This window comes from Macaca thibetana, chromosome 18, assembly GCF_024542745.1.
Source record: "Macaca thibetana thibetana isolate TM-01 chromosome 18, ASM2454274v1, whole genome shotgun sequence".
Lineage (NCBI taxonomy): Eukaryota > Metazoa > Chordata > Mammalia > Primates > Cercopithecidae > Macaca > Macaca thibetana.
In genome coordinates this window covers 20,813,733-20,833,192 of record NC_065595.1, presented here as the reverse complement: position 1 = coordinate 20,833,192, position 19,460 = coordinate 20,813,733, and the positions used below count along the sequence as shown (strand labels likewise).

At 40.1% G+C, this 19,460-nt stretch overlaps 1 protein-coding gene across 1 annotated transcript in view; it reads right to left on the bottom strand.

Annotated features, from left to right (window-relative positions):
- LMAN1 (lectin, mannose binding 1) overlaps nt 1–4,858 on the bottom strand; it is a 32,570-nt gene extending 27,712 nt beyond the window's left edge. The window contains exons 1-4 of the mRNA XM_050767157.1: nt 4,481–4,858; nt 1,123–1,277; nt 933–1,040; nt 138–199 (exon numbers count right to left, since the gene is read on the bottom strand). Coding sequence (XP_050623114.1) covers nt 138–199; nt 933–1,040; nt 1,123–1,277; nt 4,481–4,694 — 539 coding nt within the window. The 5' untranslated portion in view covers nt 4,695–4,858. The remainder of the gene's footprint in view (nt 1–137; nt 200–932; nt 1,041–1,122; nt 1,278–4,480) is intronic.
- Between the last annotated feature and the right edge of the window lie 14,602 nt (nt 4,859–19,460).

The window sequence follows — 19,460 nt, the reverse complement described above, 5'->3', positions numbered from 1 at the left end:
CTAAGTTACAAAATATGTCTCAAGAAAAAGAACAGTATTTTTTTCATTTGGAAAGTGTTCAGATTTGAAACAATATATTTCACAAGGATTCCAAAAAGAAGCTGAAATCAAGAGTAATGTAAAAAATACACACTCACTTTTGATGGTCATAATGGATTTGTCCATTGTTGCCTATAATTACTATAGCAGGATTATTTTTCTAAAAATAAAGAAAACAAATTTTTGAAAATGTCTTTAATCAAAGCATTCTACATCATTCTTGATGTACTATGAAGTGACTTACATATCTAAGATTCTAGGACTCAAATTTTTAAAATAACCTGGCCTTGGCACTCAAGGAATTACTAAAGTTCTTTAAATTGCTAACAATCACCCCTGAAAATTAATAGAGAAACAACCAGCTGATGGGAAGATCATCAACCTTGTGGCTGCTAAGCCACAAGCTAATGTTTCCAATATGTAAGTACATTTTGATGTTAACCGTTTTAGGAGAGATCTTCAGAAAAATAGGCCCAATCAAAAACAATGATTAACATATGACCAGATATGAATATGTGAGCTAGCAATAGTCATGCATTTGGATGTTCTTATGTAAATAAACTGGTAAGAGTCTTCTAAGCACTACTGTTTTCCCCACCTACGTCTAAAGATTTGTATTCATCCATTCAATAGGGCCATGGGAGCAGGGGTCACTGCAAAGTTGAGACTCAGGGCTCTAGTATGCCCTCAAGTTGATGTACAAAAAATCACGCACATGTAAATTAAACTGAAAAATTTCCAGCTATATAAAGACTAATTATCATATTTACCATATAGCTTGGGGAGTTCTGTACTATGAAACTGATGAAAGCATTAAATAAGCTATTATTTCTCACAGCCAACTCTGTTGGTAGACATATTAAAGTGGGTAACAGTCCTGACAATAAATATACCTTTCCGTCATTGTCAAAAGAATCAAAAAATATTCCAACACCATTCCACAGATCAGCTGATCCAAACACAGGGCCCTCCAAGCCTTGATTTTCTGTATACCAAATTGCCTGAAAATATATAACAGGAAAAGTTAGAGGCTAGTGGTATATGCATTTATATACATTTCCTAAGTTAAAGAAATGATCATACTAGGCCATCAGCTCCAATTCGACCTCTTCCGGTCACTCGAAATGTCACCTCAACTTCCCAGTTCTCAAAGGCTGCTTTTGCCTTTGTCCACACTGAGCCTCTTTGGCTTTTTAAAGATGGTGCCACTCGAATTTGATCTGAACTTGGAATAGCATCTAGAACAGAAATCAGGGAAGAAAAGCTGTAAGTTATAATTAGGTAAAACTCAATGAATCATTTCCAAACTGCTAAATATACCTACAGAGACTTAGTAACCTGTACAATAATTATTAGGAAAAAAGTTTCATGTTAACAGCTTCAACTTTAAAAGTTTAGGGCTAACACCTCCCTTATAAAAATAAATAAATAAAGCTACATTCATACACTACAAATTCCAGGGACAGTGGGTGGGAGAAAGGGAATTATGACTTTAAGGCAAACTATCTGATTCTCATAATATTCTTTTTTAAACCTTAAAAATTTGTACTTTTAAAAAAGCTGCAATGTATTTTACTAGTTTACAAAGGTTAGAAAGCTCAAACAGTGTGAAGAGAACATACCACTAGGAATCAAAAGACTTGTTCCTAGTCTCAGTTCAGCTGTGTGACTTTGAGCAAAGAATTCTTACTCTCTTGGGTTCACCATATGTTTACCTGTAAAATGAAGGAGCTAGGCTCAATCATTCCATAAACACCCTAAAAGTTATATGCAAAATACTGTACTTATATACATTCTTCCATGGAGAGGGTCAACTGAACTTCAATAAGCAATTCTTCAGCAGATTCTCAGAGAAAATAGTGATCCCTAAAACGGTGGTTTACCTCTCCAGGCTAGGTTCAAGCCCCAGCTCTACTACTTACTAGCTGTTTGATCTATAGGCAAGTTACTCCATTTCTTGAACAGCCTCATAAGTATTTAAGTGCCTATATAAGTAGCTTTAAATGTTTCAATAAATGTTAGCTATTTCTCCTATTAGACTAGGTAATTACCAAAGGCCTATCAGACTTAAAATTTGAACAATTCTAGCTCTCAGATATTAACTAATTCTGAAACTCATGCTGGGAAATACAACAACTGTAACTGTAATATCACTTTACAGGTAGAAAAAAATTGACCAGAAGGAAAGCTGAGATACTTTAGTAGGATCAGTCACTGTTTGCTCACTGTTACTTTCAAATATTCAAAGGATGGGGGTGTGGCCATCATGGAAAGAGACTGAACACAGAATCAGAAGACCTAGATTTGAGTTCAACTTCACTGACACTTACTACTTATGTATCCTTTTTCAAAAACCTTAACCTTTCTGAGTATCAGTTTTTCATCTATAAAACAGATAACACCCGCCTACTAAGGATCAAATCAAGAGAATGAAAGTGAAAGAGCTCTGAGAGCTATAAAGGGTTACAAATTATCATTTTTTGCCCTTATGGGCGTAAGGATGTGTACTAAAGGAACATTCGAGGTAAGAAAGAGAAACACCATAGATTTGGTCTTAATTTGGGGTTGAAGGTAAAGGGCTGTGTTTAAACTAGATCTTAAATTTCTCTACTTTTAAGCTTTTTGAAGTAACGAATTGCAGAGCAAAATGAAAAGAACAAAATGATCAATGTAGTTACAGTGAGGCTTATGTAAAAACTACAGTGACAGTGAAAGCAAGGGATGTCCACAGCAGGGATTCCCAGAGCCAGTAGCCAGATAAATCATGGCTAAAATACTAATACTTTGTTTCAAATTCATTCTAGCCACACGGCTTTAATTTACTGGTACATTATCTTGACATTTCTGCAGCAGAACAGATTAGCTGGTTATGGCTCTGTAAAGGAAGTCAAGGTAACTCATTTGACTACTAATTGGCTAATGTAGTGTATGTGAGAGAAAAAGCAAAGGGATAGAAGAACAGGCAGGCAATGGAGACGTGTAGAAGTGAAAATCTGTGAACAAATCTATCAACACTACTGAATAATTCATCATCATTCCACAAATAGAAACAAAAACTCCAAAAACTTGTGTTTGATAACATTTGCATCACCTTTGTGTATCAAGAATAGAGATACCTTGATAACAAATGCCCAGTAATACACCCTCGCTGCATGGGCACATAATAAATGACTGCTGAGTAACAAAACAACTGCACTCTACTGCAACTACTTAATGACTTGGTCATTAAGTCAAATTGAAAGCTACACCTTTTAATTATACATTAATTTGAGAGAAACAGCCCTTCCTAAAAGGGTGCTTCCTATTCAGTAATTACTTTCTAGAAATGAAACATTTTGTTTCAAGCACCGGATAATCTAAAATGATGTATAGAAACCTTATTATACAAAAGATTACTTAATCACACACACAGATAGAATTCAAACAGCCAGAGCTCCTCATCTCATATAAAGGCATTTGCCATTTGTTCAAAGGGTATACCTGATGGTCACTGAACAGAGCTTATGTCATGCCAAGTGCTACGATTGACTCCTTAGTCAGCAGTGACACATCAGCACTAAAAAGTGCAGATATGTTTCCTTCCACATAAGTAAATGCTCTAGCAAGGTTCTCTTAGCTACAAGAGTGCCAAATACAGACAGTGAATAAAATATGAACCCAAGAGATTATTTCAATGTTTCCAGTTTTTTTAAAGGGCTGAAAATGTAATGCTATTCTTAGTCTCAGGTTCAGAAACAATCAATCCCTAAAAATACATCCCTTCTCCTAAAAAGTTACATAATGTGTTACTACAAGAGAAAAGATCAAAGACCACACCAAGTCACTGAGAGGAAAATGTGTAGTTACAACAGTGTAAGAATGTCTTCTGACATACAAAGACTTAAAAATTACTCTAATACCAATATATGCCATCTCAGGAGCCGTCAGTGGGCATGGGGTTCAAGCGAAGCATTAACCATTGCTAACACCGGAGAAAAGAAAGAGTGTATGGCGGGCGGGGGAGGGGAGCGGGAAAGGAAGTAAGGGGGCTTCTAGAACATGTCTCAGGTTAGGATGACCGGGGTTAGGGCACACTTCTCCTAGAGACGTGGCGTTGTGAAACATGATACCTAGAAGCGAGTTTGAGTGCTAGGAAGTGTAAGAGGTAACCAAACACTTCTAGATCAAATGGAAAGTACCGACGAGATCAAAGAAGGGAAGACAGCAGGCGGGTGGGAGAGAACACAATGGGTGAGGGAAACACTCGGGGACAAGCGGAGGGAACCGTGCGAACCAGGAGGGACCCGGCGGAGGGGATGCCAAGAGGGTCCCCTCCACAGCGCACATGGTGTGCAGCGGCTGGAACGGGAACCTCAGCACACCAGTGTCGCCGCGGATGAAAGGCGAAGAGGCGGCAGAAGGCGGGGAGGAACCCGGCCCCCATCCCTCTGCCTCGGCTTACTCCCCGCGTGGGCCCAGAAGGGCACAGTCCCGTCGCTCTGCACCAGGTGCGGCCCCTTGAAGCTGTATTTGTACTCGAATCGGCGATGTGGCAACCCGGCCGCGGGGTCTCCTCCCACGCCGTCGCCCCCGACGAAGCGACTGAGTGACAGCAGCAAGGCGCAGAACAGCGGCCGAACTCTGGCCTGGAGACCCCTTCGCCTGGATCCCGCCATCTTGGATTCTGGGACGCGGAGGAGGGCGGGAGAGGGAGGGGCGCGGATGGCCGCGGATGGCCAACAGGGCGCTCGCTGATTGGTGGAGCCCGGGGGACCCCCAAGGGCAAGGGGTGAGCCCCGCCCCCGGCCTCCGGTTTCCACGCGGCCGCAAGGCCAGGAGCAACTGTGGGCGGGGCCACGCGCAGGGGGTGGGTCTGGGGCGGTGCGGTCCTTAGTCCCCGCCTACCCTCCCCGGGGGCGGGGAAAGGACTCCAATCTTCCCTTCCGGCGCGGCAGAGTGTGCGGGAGGCGCGGATAGGTCTTTACCTGCAGGGAGCTTTCTCCGGCTTCTTAGACTATCTGGGAGCCGGAATTGGCTAGCCCTAAGACTTGTGGACCCAGCCTGTACAAAACCTTTTCAGTATATTAGAAGAAAGGCGTTCTTTTTGATGTGACATCGGTTTTTCAGTGGTACAATCCCGAATGCTTATGGTCCCAGCCCACTGAGCTCCACCAACCTGTGTTAGAGCATTTCAAACTAGGAATCAGCACCCACGGGGGTTGTAGGATGCCTTAGGGTTTATGAGTTGGTGTCGGAAAGAGGGTTTCTGTGAATTTGTCAGCCAACCTTTACATCTCAAAATTTAATTCCAAGAGCTTTCCAAATTTTGAAACCATGGCAATAGTGCATTCAAATGAAACTGAGTTTGGTTTGGTTTTGGTGAGAGGGATAATGTGCTATGGACCCAGGCATCTGTAGAACCTGGACATTTGAGATAGGATCGGTCTTCCACTCAGTGAATACGTTCTGTATTTTAAAGGGGACCCTTCTTTCCCTTGCTTAGGAAAATATATCGTCAAAATATTCATGGTCAAAGTTTTTTTTTTCAAAAATGTGTCATGGTGAGTTTTTCAAGTCCAAGAAACAGCAGTATGATTTATATTGTTTTTACACATGGCTCTTTATTTCACTAGCTCTGTTCGTGTGGGCTACATGAACGCCATACTAGCCCTAGGGACTAAATAGCCACATTACTTAAACTTATTTTTTCATTAACTTCCCAGTTTTCCATCTTCAGACTTATGGACCATTACTGTTAAATCTCTTTCTAGTGCTCAAATAAAACCTTCAAGTTGAATATGGATTTAAGGCTTTCCATCTGCTAGTCTCGAGATGTAATTTAAATGAAAGCACAATACTTACTGCTATCTCAGCAATAGCAGTAACAAATATTTATCCACTGTATATTGTATGTGGGTCATTGCCCTGGACTCTCCAGGGTTTTAAACCCATAGGATTTAATCATTTTCTTTTCTTTTGTTCTCTCATTGCTCTGTCAACCAGCTCTATGCCTTGCACAGAGTAAAGAATCCGTGAATATTTGTTAAACAAACATTAATGTTAATAAAAATGGCAAACACTGAGTGCTTTCTGTGTGTCAGTAACTGCACTAAGCTTTCAACATAAGTTAACTTACGGAATGCTGACAGCAGCCCTCTAAGGTAGATGCCATTAGTATTTCCATTTACAGATGAGGAAACAAGCATAGAAAGATTAAATAATTTGCCCACTGTCACACAGTAAGTGGCAGAGATAGGTTTCAATTCCAGCCATTCTATCATTAAAACCTTCAATCTTAAGAACCATTTTATGTTAAACATTGTGTATATTAAGTATTTTCAGTTCATGACTCATGATTTGGACTCATGAGAGACCTGAATTTCAAGCATAATACAAGTAAATATTTGTAATTTTGCTGAACCATAAATGTAACTATGTTCTGTGTTCTGTGAAGCTTTTTTTTTTTTTTTTTTTTTTTTTTTTTTTTGATGCGGAGTCTCGCTCTGTCACCAGACTGGGGGGCAGTGGCGTCATCTCAGCTCACTACAAGCTCCGCCTCACGCCATTCTCCTACCTCAGCCTCCCGAGTAGCTGGGACTACAGGCGCCCGCCACCACACCTGGCTAAATTTTTTTGTATTTTTAGTAGAGACAGGGTTTCACCATGTTAGCCAGGATGGTCTCGAGCTCCTGACCTCGTGATCCACCCACCTCGGCCTCCCAAAGTGCTGGGATTACAGACGTGAGCCAGTGCGCCCTGTGAAGCTGTTTCTTTTTTTTAAAAACAAACAAACAAACAAACTTTTTTAAATTGAAGCATATTATATAAAGAAAACTATGCAAGCCCTAAGAATGTAACTCAGTGAATTTTTCCCAAAATAAATACATCCCATGCAACCAGCACCCAGATTTTCTTTTTTTAAAAACCACACATTTCTGTTGGATATATACCTAGGAGTAGAGTTGCTAGGTCATAGTAGATGCTGCCAGTTTCTCAGTGGTTGTGCTCATTTACACTCCCATCAGCAGCATGTGAGGGCTTCAGCTGTCTTTTTTGTTGTTGTTGTTAACTTGTAGAAACTCTTTATTCTGAATACCTGTCCCTGCTTGGATATAAACATATAGTGAATATTTGCACCCACTTAGTGGGATGACTTTTCACTCTCTTAATGTTGTCTTTTAATGAATAGATACTTATAATTTTAATATAGCTCAATTTACTATTTTCCCCCGTAAGGGTTTTTTGTGTGTCATGTTTGGGAATCTTGCTTGTTGTTTTGTCTAAGTTGTTAAACTTTAAATTTTATAGCATTTTTCCTTCAGAACTGAGAGCTTTCCGGTTTGAGTTAGATAAGACGGTTTTACAAATGGTGAAATTGAGAAACTGGGCCTGGCAAACTGAAGTTTCAAGGATCAGAATGCTTTTACTCTAGGTCCCAGGAACTCTGGGCCAGTGAATTTTAAAATCTGTATTTTTGAAGTAACCCATGGAGGGGAAATTCCTTAACAATTAAGTGATGTTTTACCTTCAGGGCAATACCATATTGCAAATTTTGTACAACACAATGAGGGGGGATTTCTTACTACCCCTCCAGTGCCTGAGGCAATTTCCAAAAATTAAGCTCAGATTTTTGAGTTGGGAGGGGAATAAAAATTATGAGGGTTCCTCAACACACCACTGGGCCCTGCACAGAGCTGGAGAGATGGAGTGGCAGTAGCAGGGCTCGGTTTGGTGCCCGATTCCTTCTAACTATCTTCTGGCAATATCTGTGACTCATTGCCAGCTTCTTCTGTGCTAGCAAAAAGTATCCCAAATGCCGGAAGATTGACAGGCTTGTCCCATTGATAAAACCCATGGATGTCTTCTAGCACATAGCACAGAATGGTGTTTTGCTCTTGAGTGAACAAGAAGCCCAAAAGCAGATTGGGAGATATCTTTTCTTTCTGGTCTTCCTACTCACAGGGAGCCCTGTGGATTAATGGGTTGGTTTTTCATAATTGGTGATCAATTTCAATTTTCTTTGACTCAGATACACTCCCCTCATCAATGGCATATATAATTGTTGGCTGGAGTTGGGGTAAAATCGATGGTCTGTGAACCACTCTGGTAGTCTTACAATAGACCTCCATTTTGCTTAAGCTAGCTGGAAAGAATTTCACTTAGTTACAGCAAAAATAGTGTGAAAACTAAGGTTACCATGCCAATTCATTGTTTGCATTAGTGGATTAACTATTTTTGGAACCTCCTAATGACTTTGAATAAATTGTATTTGATAAGAGTAATGAAAATGATATTGTCTGCCTGCTCCTTCAATGCGTGATCATTCATTCACATGTGTTTGTTCTTATTCACAACATCAGACAATTAAGTGTTAAAACCACTATACTAGAGGCAAGGCAATAGGAATACAACTTGCTTAGAGAATTCGGATTTAACCTTGAACAGTTAGAAAATTATATGTATTTTAATAAATTGAATGCTTTAGGCTGCAAGAGCAAAAAAGCCCCAATTCAAAGTGACTGAAACAATAAAGAAATCTATTATGTCACAGAACTGTAAGTTAGACTAGGACTGGGGCCAGGAAGTTACAGCCAGGGTCTCTCCATCTTTGAAATGTTCTGTTTCTACCTCACATTGACTTTGTCCTCAGGCTAGCTTCTCTCAAGGTTCTAAGATGTCAGACCTTCTTTAGGTTCAATGGGAGAGACAGAAAATCTCTTTCATCCTTGGATAAAATTTCTGCGTTTCATTCTGATTAGGTCAATTTAGGTTACATGTCCATCTTTGGAACATTAACTGTAGCCAGGGGAAGATGAAGCACTGAGTCAATTGCTTGTAAAGAGTACAAGATTACCAGCCTTGGTTGAGAACAGTGGTTCTAACTTTAATGTCATTCAGAATCACTTCTGGAGTTTGTTAAAACACATTTCTGAGACCCACATTTCTAGTTTTAGTAGGTTGAGAATAGGGACTAATAATTTGTATTGCTAACAAGCTCCAGGTGATGCTAATGCTGGTTATCTGGGGACCACACTATGAGAATCACTAGTTAGACAAATCCTGATCTACCCTGGGACCTGCGGATGGAATTAGCTTCCCCTGAGTCATAAGGGCTATGTGTGTGGTGGGGAGTGAATGTATGAACTCAATCCGGGCTCAGTTCAGAAGGAGGAAGACAGAAATGAAAGATCCAAAGATAACCAACAGTGTGTCCTGCACAGTTAATCAAGAACACGATCGTGCCTTATAGATTATCTATTAGGATTACAAAATGCAGTTGTGATCCAAGTTAGAAGGATATAATTATATAAGAACAAAGACTTTTCAGTTCAAGTTTATGCCATAGATCAAATAATCAGTTTTCAACCAACAGGGATACAATATATAAGGTTTCTAAGGAAGATGAACACAGAGGTATACTGAACCACTATGTAGAACAGCCACCCCACTCATCTCTTCTCACGACTTTATGGAGTCATTATTTTCTCTTCAAGTATAGTGCATAACTGCAAGGCAGAGTTACAAAGTGAAGAGGTTAAATTCTTTTCACTGATGAGTTTAATTAAGGTTCCATTTATAATTTTTACCAATAAAATTTAAAATATATTATAATCACAAATACAAAATATGCTAATATAAAAATTAAAATAGTGGAGAACTGTATAAAGTAAAAACAATTCTCTCTCCCTCCCCCACTCCAACCCCACTTCTTGGAGTCAATCAGTGATTAGTAGTGTGATATCCAATGTTCCAGAGAATTTCTATTCTGTGCATTTACAAATATATACACTTTGATTTTTAAAAATAGGATCAGATGATATAAATTTATGGCATACACATATTTCATTCCATAACGTAAAGTGGTCATCTTTCTATAAGGTAAGCATAGATCTACCCAGTACTACCAGTATGATTGTGTCTGCAGCAGGGATGCCTGTCCAAGGTGACAAGAGGAGGTGGAAATCAGCGCTCAGTCTGAGAGTCTGGCAGGCTACATCCATCAGGAGGAAGTCCCTTTTTCTAACTTTTAGACAGGTGCCATATTAGCAGCCCTAGAAGTGCTTAACTATTTTTAGTACTTCATTGTACAAAACATATCATAATCGTAATTTAGTATCATACAGACATTTGAATTGTTTTCAAGTTTTTGCTATTATGAATAACACTACACAAATACCTTTAATCAGCCGGGCGCAGTGGCTCAAGCCTGTAATCCCAGCACTTTGGGAGGCCGAGACAGGCGGATCACGAAGTCAGGAGGTCGAGACCATCTGGCTAACACGGTGAAACCCCGTCTCTACTAAAAAATACAAAAAACTAGCCGGGCGAGGTGGCGGGCGCCTGTAGTCCCAGTTACTCGGGAGGCTGAGGCCGGAGAATGGCGTGAACCCGGGAGGCGGAGCTTGCAGTGAGCTGAGATCCGGCCACTGCACTCCAGCCTGGGCGATAGAGCGAGACTCCGTCTCAAAAACAAAAACAAAAACAAAAACCTTTAATCACTTGGGTCAAAGAAAATTGGAATTGATAACCAATTATTAAAAAACAAGTCATTGATCCTCAGACCTCCCTCAGCAAGCGGGGATTACAAAGAAGAAAAGGTGTCTCCCAATCTCCCAATCTGCTTTGTGTCCTTCTGCTCTCCCAAGACAGTATCAGCATGTGCTATGAAATGTCTATTTGTTTTAGAAATGAGATAGTTCTATTAATCTTCTGGCATCCTAGACACCTTTTGCCAGCATAGAAGAGAGGAGCAAAGAGTTAATCATATTATCACAAATTTTAGAAGGTTTGATCCCAACCAAGCTGTCGTTTTTCTTAGTGTCTTTCTGCCTCTTAAAACACTTCTGGACAGGCGTGGCTCACACCTCTAATCCCAGCACTTTGGGAGGCTGAGGCAGGCAGATTGCTTGATCTCATGAGTTCAAGACCAGCCTGGGCAACATGGCAAAACCTCATCTCTACTAAAAATACAAAAAATTAGCTGAGTGTGATGGTGCGCACCTGTAGTCCCAGCTACTCTAGAAGCTGAGGTGGGAGGATGGCTTGAGCCCAGCAGGTGGAAGTTGCAGTGAGTCAAGATCATGCCACTGCACTCTAGCCTGGGTGATAGAGCCAGACCTTGTCGCCAAATAAATAAATAAATAACTTTGTAAGCATCAAAGACACCCTTTTCAGTAGGGCATCACCTAAATGCTGAAAGCAAGACTCCTGTTTTTTGTTTTTGTTTTTTAAATTTTACAATGTTTTCAACTTAAAGGAAATTACAGAGATAATGAAACACAATCCTATTTCAAACATTTTAGCAGCTTTCCATATTAACTTCAGATATTTAAAAGAAAACATATTAAACTATTGAACCCAGTTGAAGCCCCTTGGCAGGGTTCAATTAAAAATGGCTACAAAGAAAAAAACACAATCTCATTGTGAATATTTACCTGTGTAATATGGTAAAGCAACTGGATATTGTTGATAGATAAGAGTCAGTGAGTCTACTAGTTTTTATTATCTGTTGCTGTAGAAACCCAGGACCCTAAAGCATTCTTCCTCACCCCATGAAAGGCCAGAAACCTAATCCATGGTGAGCTGTTAATGACAGAAAAATATTTTTCTCCTCTGTGATTTTGAGTTCGTATATAACATTTCATTCATAGAGCTGGGATCCAACCATCCCTGAGGTCTATGCAACATTTCTCCTTTTTTAAAATTTATTTTACTTTAAGTTCTGGGATACATGTGCAGAATGAGCAGGATTGTAACACAGGTATACACGTGCCATGGTGGTTTGTTGCACCTATCAACCCGTTGTCTAGGTTTTAAGCCCCGCATGCATTAGGTATTTGTCCTAAGACTCTCCCTCCCTTTCCCCCTCATCCCCGCCGACAGGCCCCGGTGTGTGATGTTCCCCTCCCTGTGTCCATGTGTTCTCATTGTTCAATTCCTATTTATGAGTGAGAACATGCAGTGTTTGGTTTTCTGTTTCTGTGTTAGTTTGCTGAGAATGATGGTTTCCAGCTTCATTCATGTCCCTGCAAAGGACATGAACTCATTCTTTTCCATGGCTGCATAGTATTCCATGGTGTATATGTGCCACATTTTCTTTATCCAGTCTATCATTGATGGGCATTTGAGTTGGTTCCAAGTCTTTGCTATTATAAATAGTGCTGCAATAAACATACATGTGTATGTATCTTTATAGTAGAATAATTTATAATCCTTTGGGTATATACCCAGTAATGGGATTGCTGGGTCAAATGGTATTTCTGGTTCTAGATCCTTGAGGAATTGCCACATTGTCTTCCACAATGGTTGAACTAATTTACACTCCCACCAACAGTGTGAAAGCGTTCCTATTTCTCCACAGCCTCGCCAGCATCTGTTGTTTCCTAACTTTTTAATGATTGCCATTCTAACTGGAGTGAGATGGTATCTCATTCTGGTTTTGATTTGCATTTCTCTAATGACCAGTGATGATGAGCTTTTTTCATATGTTTGTTGGCCACATAAATGTCTTCTTTAGAGAAGTGTCTGTTCATATCCTTTGCCCACTTTTTGATGGGGTTGTTTTTTTTTTTCTCGTAAATTTAAGTCCTTATAGATTCTGGATATTAGACCTTTATCAGATAGATAGATTGCAAAAAATTTCCCCCATTCTGTAGGTTGCCTGTTCACTCTGATGATAGTTTCTTTTGCTGTGCAGAAGCTCTTTAGTTTAATTAGATCTCATTTGTCAGTTTTAGCTTTTGTTAAGTGTCTGTTCATATCCTTCGCCCACTTTTTGATGGGGTTGTTTGTTTTTTTCTTGTACATTTGTTTAAGTTCTTGTAGATTCTGGATATTAGACCTTTGTCGGAGGCATAGACTGCAAAAATTTTCTCCCATGCTGTAGGTTTCCTGTTCACTCTAATGATAGTTTCTTTTGCTGTGCAGAAGCTCTTTAGTTTAATTCGGTCACATTTGTCAAACTGTGGCTTTTTGTAATTGCTTTTGGTGTTTTAGTCATGAAGTCTTTGCCCATGCCTATATCCTGAATGGTATTGCCTAGGTTTTCTTCTAGGGTTTTTATGGTTTCAGGTCTTGTTTAAGTCTTTATTTATTTATTTATTTATTTATATTTTTTGAGACAGAGTCTTGCTCTGTCGCCCAGGCTGGAGTGCAGTGGCATGATCTCAGCTCACTGCAAGCTCTGCCTCCCAGGTTCACGCCATTCTCCTGCCTCAGCCTCCCGAGTAGCTGGGAGTACAAGCGCCCGCCACTGCACACGTCTAATTTTTTTTTTTTTTGTATTTTTAGTAGAGACAGGGTTTCACCGTGTTAGCCAGGATGGTCTCGATCTCCTGACTTTGTGATCTGCCCGCCTCGGCCTCCCAAATTGCTGAGATTACAGGTGTGAGCCACGATACCCAGCTTGTTTAAGTCTTTAATCCATCTTGAGTTAATTTTTGTATAAGGTGTAAGGAAGGGGTACAGTTTCTGTTTTCTGCATATGGCTAGCCAGTTTTCCTAGCACCATTTATTAAATAGGGAATCCTTTCCCCATTGCTCGTTTTTGTCAGGTTTGTCAAAGATTAGATGGTTGTAGATGTGTGGCGTTATTTCTGAGGCCTCTGCTGTGTTCCATTCGTCTATATATCTGTTTTGGTACCAATACCATGCTATTTTGGTTACTCTAGCCTTGTAGTATAGTTTCAAGTCAGGTAGTGTGCTGCTCCAGGTTTGTTCTTTTTGCTTAGGATTGTCTTGGCTATACAGGCTCTTTTTTGGTTCCATATGAAATTTAAAAGTTTTTTTTTTTTTTTTTTTTTTTTCAAATTCTCTGAAGAAAGTCAATGGTAGCTTGATGGGAATAGGATTGAATCTAAGCAAATTACTTTGGGCAGTATGGCCATTTTCATTATATTGATTCTTTCTATCCATGAGGATGGAATGCTTTTCCATTTTTTTGTGTCCTCTCTTATTTTGTTGAGCAGTGGTTTGTAGTTCTCCTTGAAGAGGTCTTTCATGTCTCTTGTAAGTTGTATCTGTAGTTCTGTAGGTATTTTATTCAGCAGTTGTGAGTGGGAGTTCACTCATGATTTGGCTCTCTGCTTGTCTATTATTGGTGTATAGGAATGCTTGTGATTTTTGCACATTGATTTTGTATCCTGAGACTTTGCTGAAGTTGCTTATCAGCTTAAGGAGTTTTTGGGCTGAGACGATGGGATTTTCTAAATATACAATTATGTCATCTGCAAACAGAGACAATTCGACTTCCTCGCTTCCTATCTGAATACACTTTATTTCTTTCTCTTGCCTGATTGCCCCAGCCAGAACTTCCAATACTACGTTGAATAGGAGTGGTGAGAGAGGGCATCCTTGTCTTGTGCCAGTTTTCAAAGGGAATGCTTCCAGCTTTTGCCCATTCAGTATAATATTGGCTATGGGTTTGTCATAAATAGCTCTTATTATTTTGAGATATGTTCCATCAATATCTATTTTATTGAGAGTTTTTAGTATGAATGGGTTGTTGAATTTTATCAAAGGCCTTATCTGCATCTATTGAGATAATCATGTGGTTTTGTCATTGGTTTTATGTGATAGATTAGGTTTATTGATTTGCATATGTTGAACCAGCCTTGCATCCCAGGGATGAAGCTGACTTGATCGTGGTGGACAAGTTTTTTGATGTGCTGCTGGATTTGGTTTGCCAGTATTTTATTAAGGATTTTCGCATTGATGTTAATCAGGGATATTGGCCTGAAATTTTCTTTTTTGCTGTGTCTCTGCCAGGTTTTGGTATCAGGATGATTGATGCTGGCCTCATAAAATGAGTTAGGGAGGAGTCCCTGTTTATCTATTGTTTGGAATGTTTCAGAAAGAATGATACCAGCTCCTCTTTGTACCTCTGGTAGAATTCGCCTGTGAATCTGTCTGGTCCTGGGCTTTTTGGTTGGTAGGCTATGAATGACTGCCTCAATTTCAGAACTTGTTATTGGTCTATTCAGGGATTTGACTTTTTCCTGGCTTAGTCTTGGGAGGGTGTATGTGTAAAGGAATTTGTCCATTTCTTCTAGGTTTTCTAGTTTATTTGCGTACAGGTGTTTATAGTATTCTCTGATGATAGTTTGTATTTCTGTGAGATCAGTGGTGATACCTCCTTTATCATTTTTTATTGTGTCTATTTGATTCTTCCCTCTTTTCTTCTTTATTAGTCTGGCTAGCAGTCTATTTTGTTAATCTTTTTTAAAAATCAGCTCCTGGATTCACTCAGTTGGAAATGCAGAAATCACCTGCCTTCTGCATTGGTCTCACTAGAACCTGCAGATCACAGCTGTTCCTATTCAGCCATCTTGCCAGATCTCCTGTGTAACATTTCTTGCTTTGAGGAGTTTACCTGATCTGACAGCATCCTGTTTTAAACAAAGTTCCAATGGGAGGGATAAGGCCTATACCAATTTGGGTGATTGTAGTGGCAATACAGAGAACGCAAATCAAATTGGCTTGAGCAATAAAGGGTATTGGCTCATATAAGTAAAAAAGGCCTGAGATGGGGTCAGCGTCAGGTACAGTTGGATCAGAGTTTCAGCCTCTGCTTTCCTCCATATGTCAGCTTCATCTCCAGGCACACTCTGATGATAGCAAAATGACTGTAGCACTTCCAGACTTCGCATCTCTACATTGCAACATCTAACCAAGAAAAAGCAGATTGACTTATCACTCCCTAAAACGTTCTGAATTTCACTCTTCATGGACTGCTTAGTTCATGTGTCTTTCCCTGAAATAATCACGAAGGCAGGGGAATAGAATGTGATGACTGCCTTGGCCAAGATCACTTGCTCCCTCCCTTTGTATAAGTTTAACGATAGCCTTTCTTAACTTCATGGATCTCCAAACACAAACTGGAGGACTACTGGGAAGGAGGATGAGATAGGCCTGCCTTAGGCCCAATTATGCCTTGAGAAACAGAACAGGAAAGCACGTAACTTAAGTATAGCGGACATATTTTCTATGTTGGTATGTAAATCCTTGAGAGCTGGAGTAGTCCTTCCCCAGCCTGAAGCTCTTGTGACTCTCTGCCCTCGTGAGACCCTCTGGCTAGTGCCATCTTTGTTCCCAAAGGGCTGCACAGATTGCTGATCTTCATGTATATAAGCATGAGGAGCTTGGGGAGAACTGGGAAGCTGCATTCATTTGAGTTCTTATGTCCCGTATTCTTGGTAAAACCTGTTTGTTGGATTGGTAGTGAAAGCAACATCAGCAAAGTCCAAGTGTTCATGCTCACCCATCTCTAACCAGCACACCCTTTGTGGCCTGGCCTCACTCTGCAGGGAGGTAACTACAAACAACCACTACAATGATGCAATCTCAGTGTAGTCCCTTCAAAACGAAAACGGATTCCTTACCGAAACATTCTCTGTTATGAAAATCATTCCCTATCTTTACTGCTTAGGTGCTGAATGAGATAAGTAGTTTAAAACTTCAGGATTAAGTTCAGGTAAAGAAAGCATTGCCTATTAAAAAAAAAGGTGGCAAAATATTGGAATGGGTTACTGAGGGAGCTCACACACTGTGCTTCTCTGGGGAAAAGTGAAAAAGAGAAGAGCTTGTTGACAATGATAGTCTGTTTATATATGAAAAAAATACGCCTGATTCCTAGGGGTGTCAGTTATATTGTGCTTTATTTTAGTGTGTTCTGCTTACAAAAGAGCAATTATCTTTCTGTTGATCCTTGACAGTATGAAAGTTTTCAATTTGACAAATTGTGTATTTCACTTAACTTTTACTGAGCCTTTACCATGAGCCAATCTAGGGGCTTTGGCTGCACAAGACTTGGTTTCTGCTTGCAGGACACAGTCTAGTAGATGTAGACAGGTATGCAAACCAAAGTGTGCCAAAGGTGCTATTGGTGCTCTAATGACAGTGCTTCTCTAGGTAGTGTCCTTGGACCAGATTGATTCAGATCACACGGGATTGCTTACTTAAAACTCAGGTTCCTGGTCCCTCACCCCAGACCCCGCTGAACCATACTGGAGTAAGTAAAGGTGTGCAGGGATCTCATCAACAAGCTCCCAGGTAAAGCTTTGCACCCAGAAATTTGGAAATTGGTACAGGGTACAGTGAGGGCATAAAAAGGGAGCGAATGATCAATGCTACCTTGGCAGGGGTGGTGATCAAAAATGTTTTTATCATAGAGGTGATATTCAGTTGAGCTTTAAAAAGATGAGGGCGAGTTTTAAAGACAGACAGGGTCAGGATGGGGCTTCCAGCCAGGGGAACAGCATGAGTGAAGGGAATGAGGCAGGAAAAGCATTATCTATTCCTCGGAAGGAGCATCACTCTCTCCCTTGTTCCTGGGAAGGAGCTGAATGGGGAACAGGAAGTGGTGGCTTATAAACACAAGGCTATGCTTCTCATACATGTGACATGTTGATTGCAAGCCAGTGAGGCTTTGTTCCACATCTTCCTCCTGGGACACAAGTAAAGATGCAGCCAGATGAAGTGGAAGGGCTGCTCAGGTAGAAGAAAGAACATGGCAGAGCTACACCATGACTGCTGAACTTGTGCTCAGAGGCAGCGTATGTCATTTTTATTCACAGTCTGTTGGCCCAAAAGGTCACATGACACCAATGGGGCAGGGACACCAATCACAGGGAGGGGCAGCAAATATTTGGAGTAATTATACGATCTCCTGTAGGTGGGAGTTAGTAGAAATCACTGAATTAAAGGAAAGACATAAACTATCAAAAGAATTGAACAGGCCAGTCACGGTGGCTCATGCTTGTAATCCCAGCACTTTGGGAGGCTGAGGTGAGTGGATCACAAGGTCAGGAGTTCAAGATCAGCCTGGTCAAAATGGTGAAACCCCATCTCTACTAAAAATACAAAAAATGTAGCTGGGCATGGTGGCAGGCGCCTGTAATCCCAGTCACTCGGGAGACTGAGGCAGAGAATTGCTTGAACCTGGGAGGTGGAGGTTGCAGTGAGCCGAGATCGCGCCACTGCACTCCAGCCTGGGTGACAGAGTGAGACTCATCTCAAAAAAAAAAAAAAAAAAATATTGAACAAGAAGTTCAACAATCTTTTTGAAGTTAGGTTTTGAGGGTGTGATAATGGGATGCTGGATCATCAATTTTTTTATTGGTTGTGTCTGCACCTATTAGCCAAAGCAGGCTAAGAAATATATATAAAAGTGTTTCCAAGAGTGTGCTGCTTAAAACTTGCTGCTTCCAGGAGATGCTATGGGGTACTATGATAACGGGAATTCTGTAAGTAAATACATTTAGGAGACTTGACTTTTCATAATGCACATTTAAGTGTTAAAAGCTCCTGGAAGTTCTTCAGTGGTAACAATTAATTAAGTTTTTTAAAAAGTAACTTAGTTTTAACACATTTCCCTAGTTTATTTAATCACAGAATCCTTTCTGCATAACACTTATTAATATGCTGCAGGACTTCTATCTTGAGAATCATACTTCAGAAAATGCTGAATGAAACTACTTTAAAACCATATCAAAGAGAATCTCAGTTTTCCTCGGTAACCACTCCAGGATTTACCAAAATTTCTTCTAAAAGAAATGTACTCTGATGCTAATTTAAGTATATTACAGGCAGAGTCAATTTTGTGGTGCTACACATATGTAATTATAGATGTGACCAAGTGTCACAAAGCGATTTTCATAGGACTTCTCTGCTAATTTCTACTTAGATGACTACAGTTCAACAAAATGGGGGCTACGTGACACCTTATACACCATAGATGCTTAAATATTTCTAAAGGTGGCACACAGCTGAATATAACCACAAACACTCAAAGCTTTATATGTACTCAGTCAAGCCTCCGGATTGAATAGGTTTGTAGCAATCTGCCAACAACTCCTTTGGAAATGTGAATGAATGATTTGAGGTGTTGAATCACCTATGATGTTTATTTCTAACACGAGTCCGTTCAGTTTGGTTTCCTAAACACTTTTTGGAAGGATCTGTGAGATTCCAGGCCACATACCGTTATTAGTTTGATACTTTAATGTTGAAATCTATCCATAATATTTTAAATTTTAAGACAGTGGTTTTTTTGTTGTTCCTTTTTTTTTTTTTTTTAAAACTTCTGGAACTCAGTAGCTTCATTATAGTCTAGATAACTAAACATCTTAAGTAAAGCTACATTTATGATTGCTAATCATAATTCTCATTCAATATCTGCATTATTTATATAGAACTTACTTCCAAAAAGCATTTGAAGAGGCAGCTCATTAGGGGCATTGTAAGAGTCCTCCTTTCTGCTAATCTCCCTTCGAGGCCTATCAAATGTTAGGAAGGACACTGTAGCGCTCAAACTCTTTTTTACCCACAGTGTCTACTTTCTGTTTGTTAATCATTTCTTCAGTTCCCTTGCCTGTCCCACATGGGTACATGAAGCCTTGTAACTGTGTAAAGAGTAAAAACCTGCAATTACGATACAAATATGT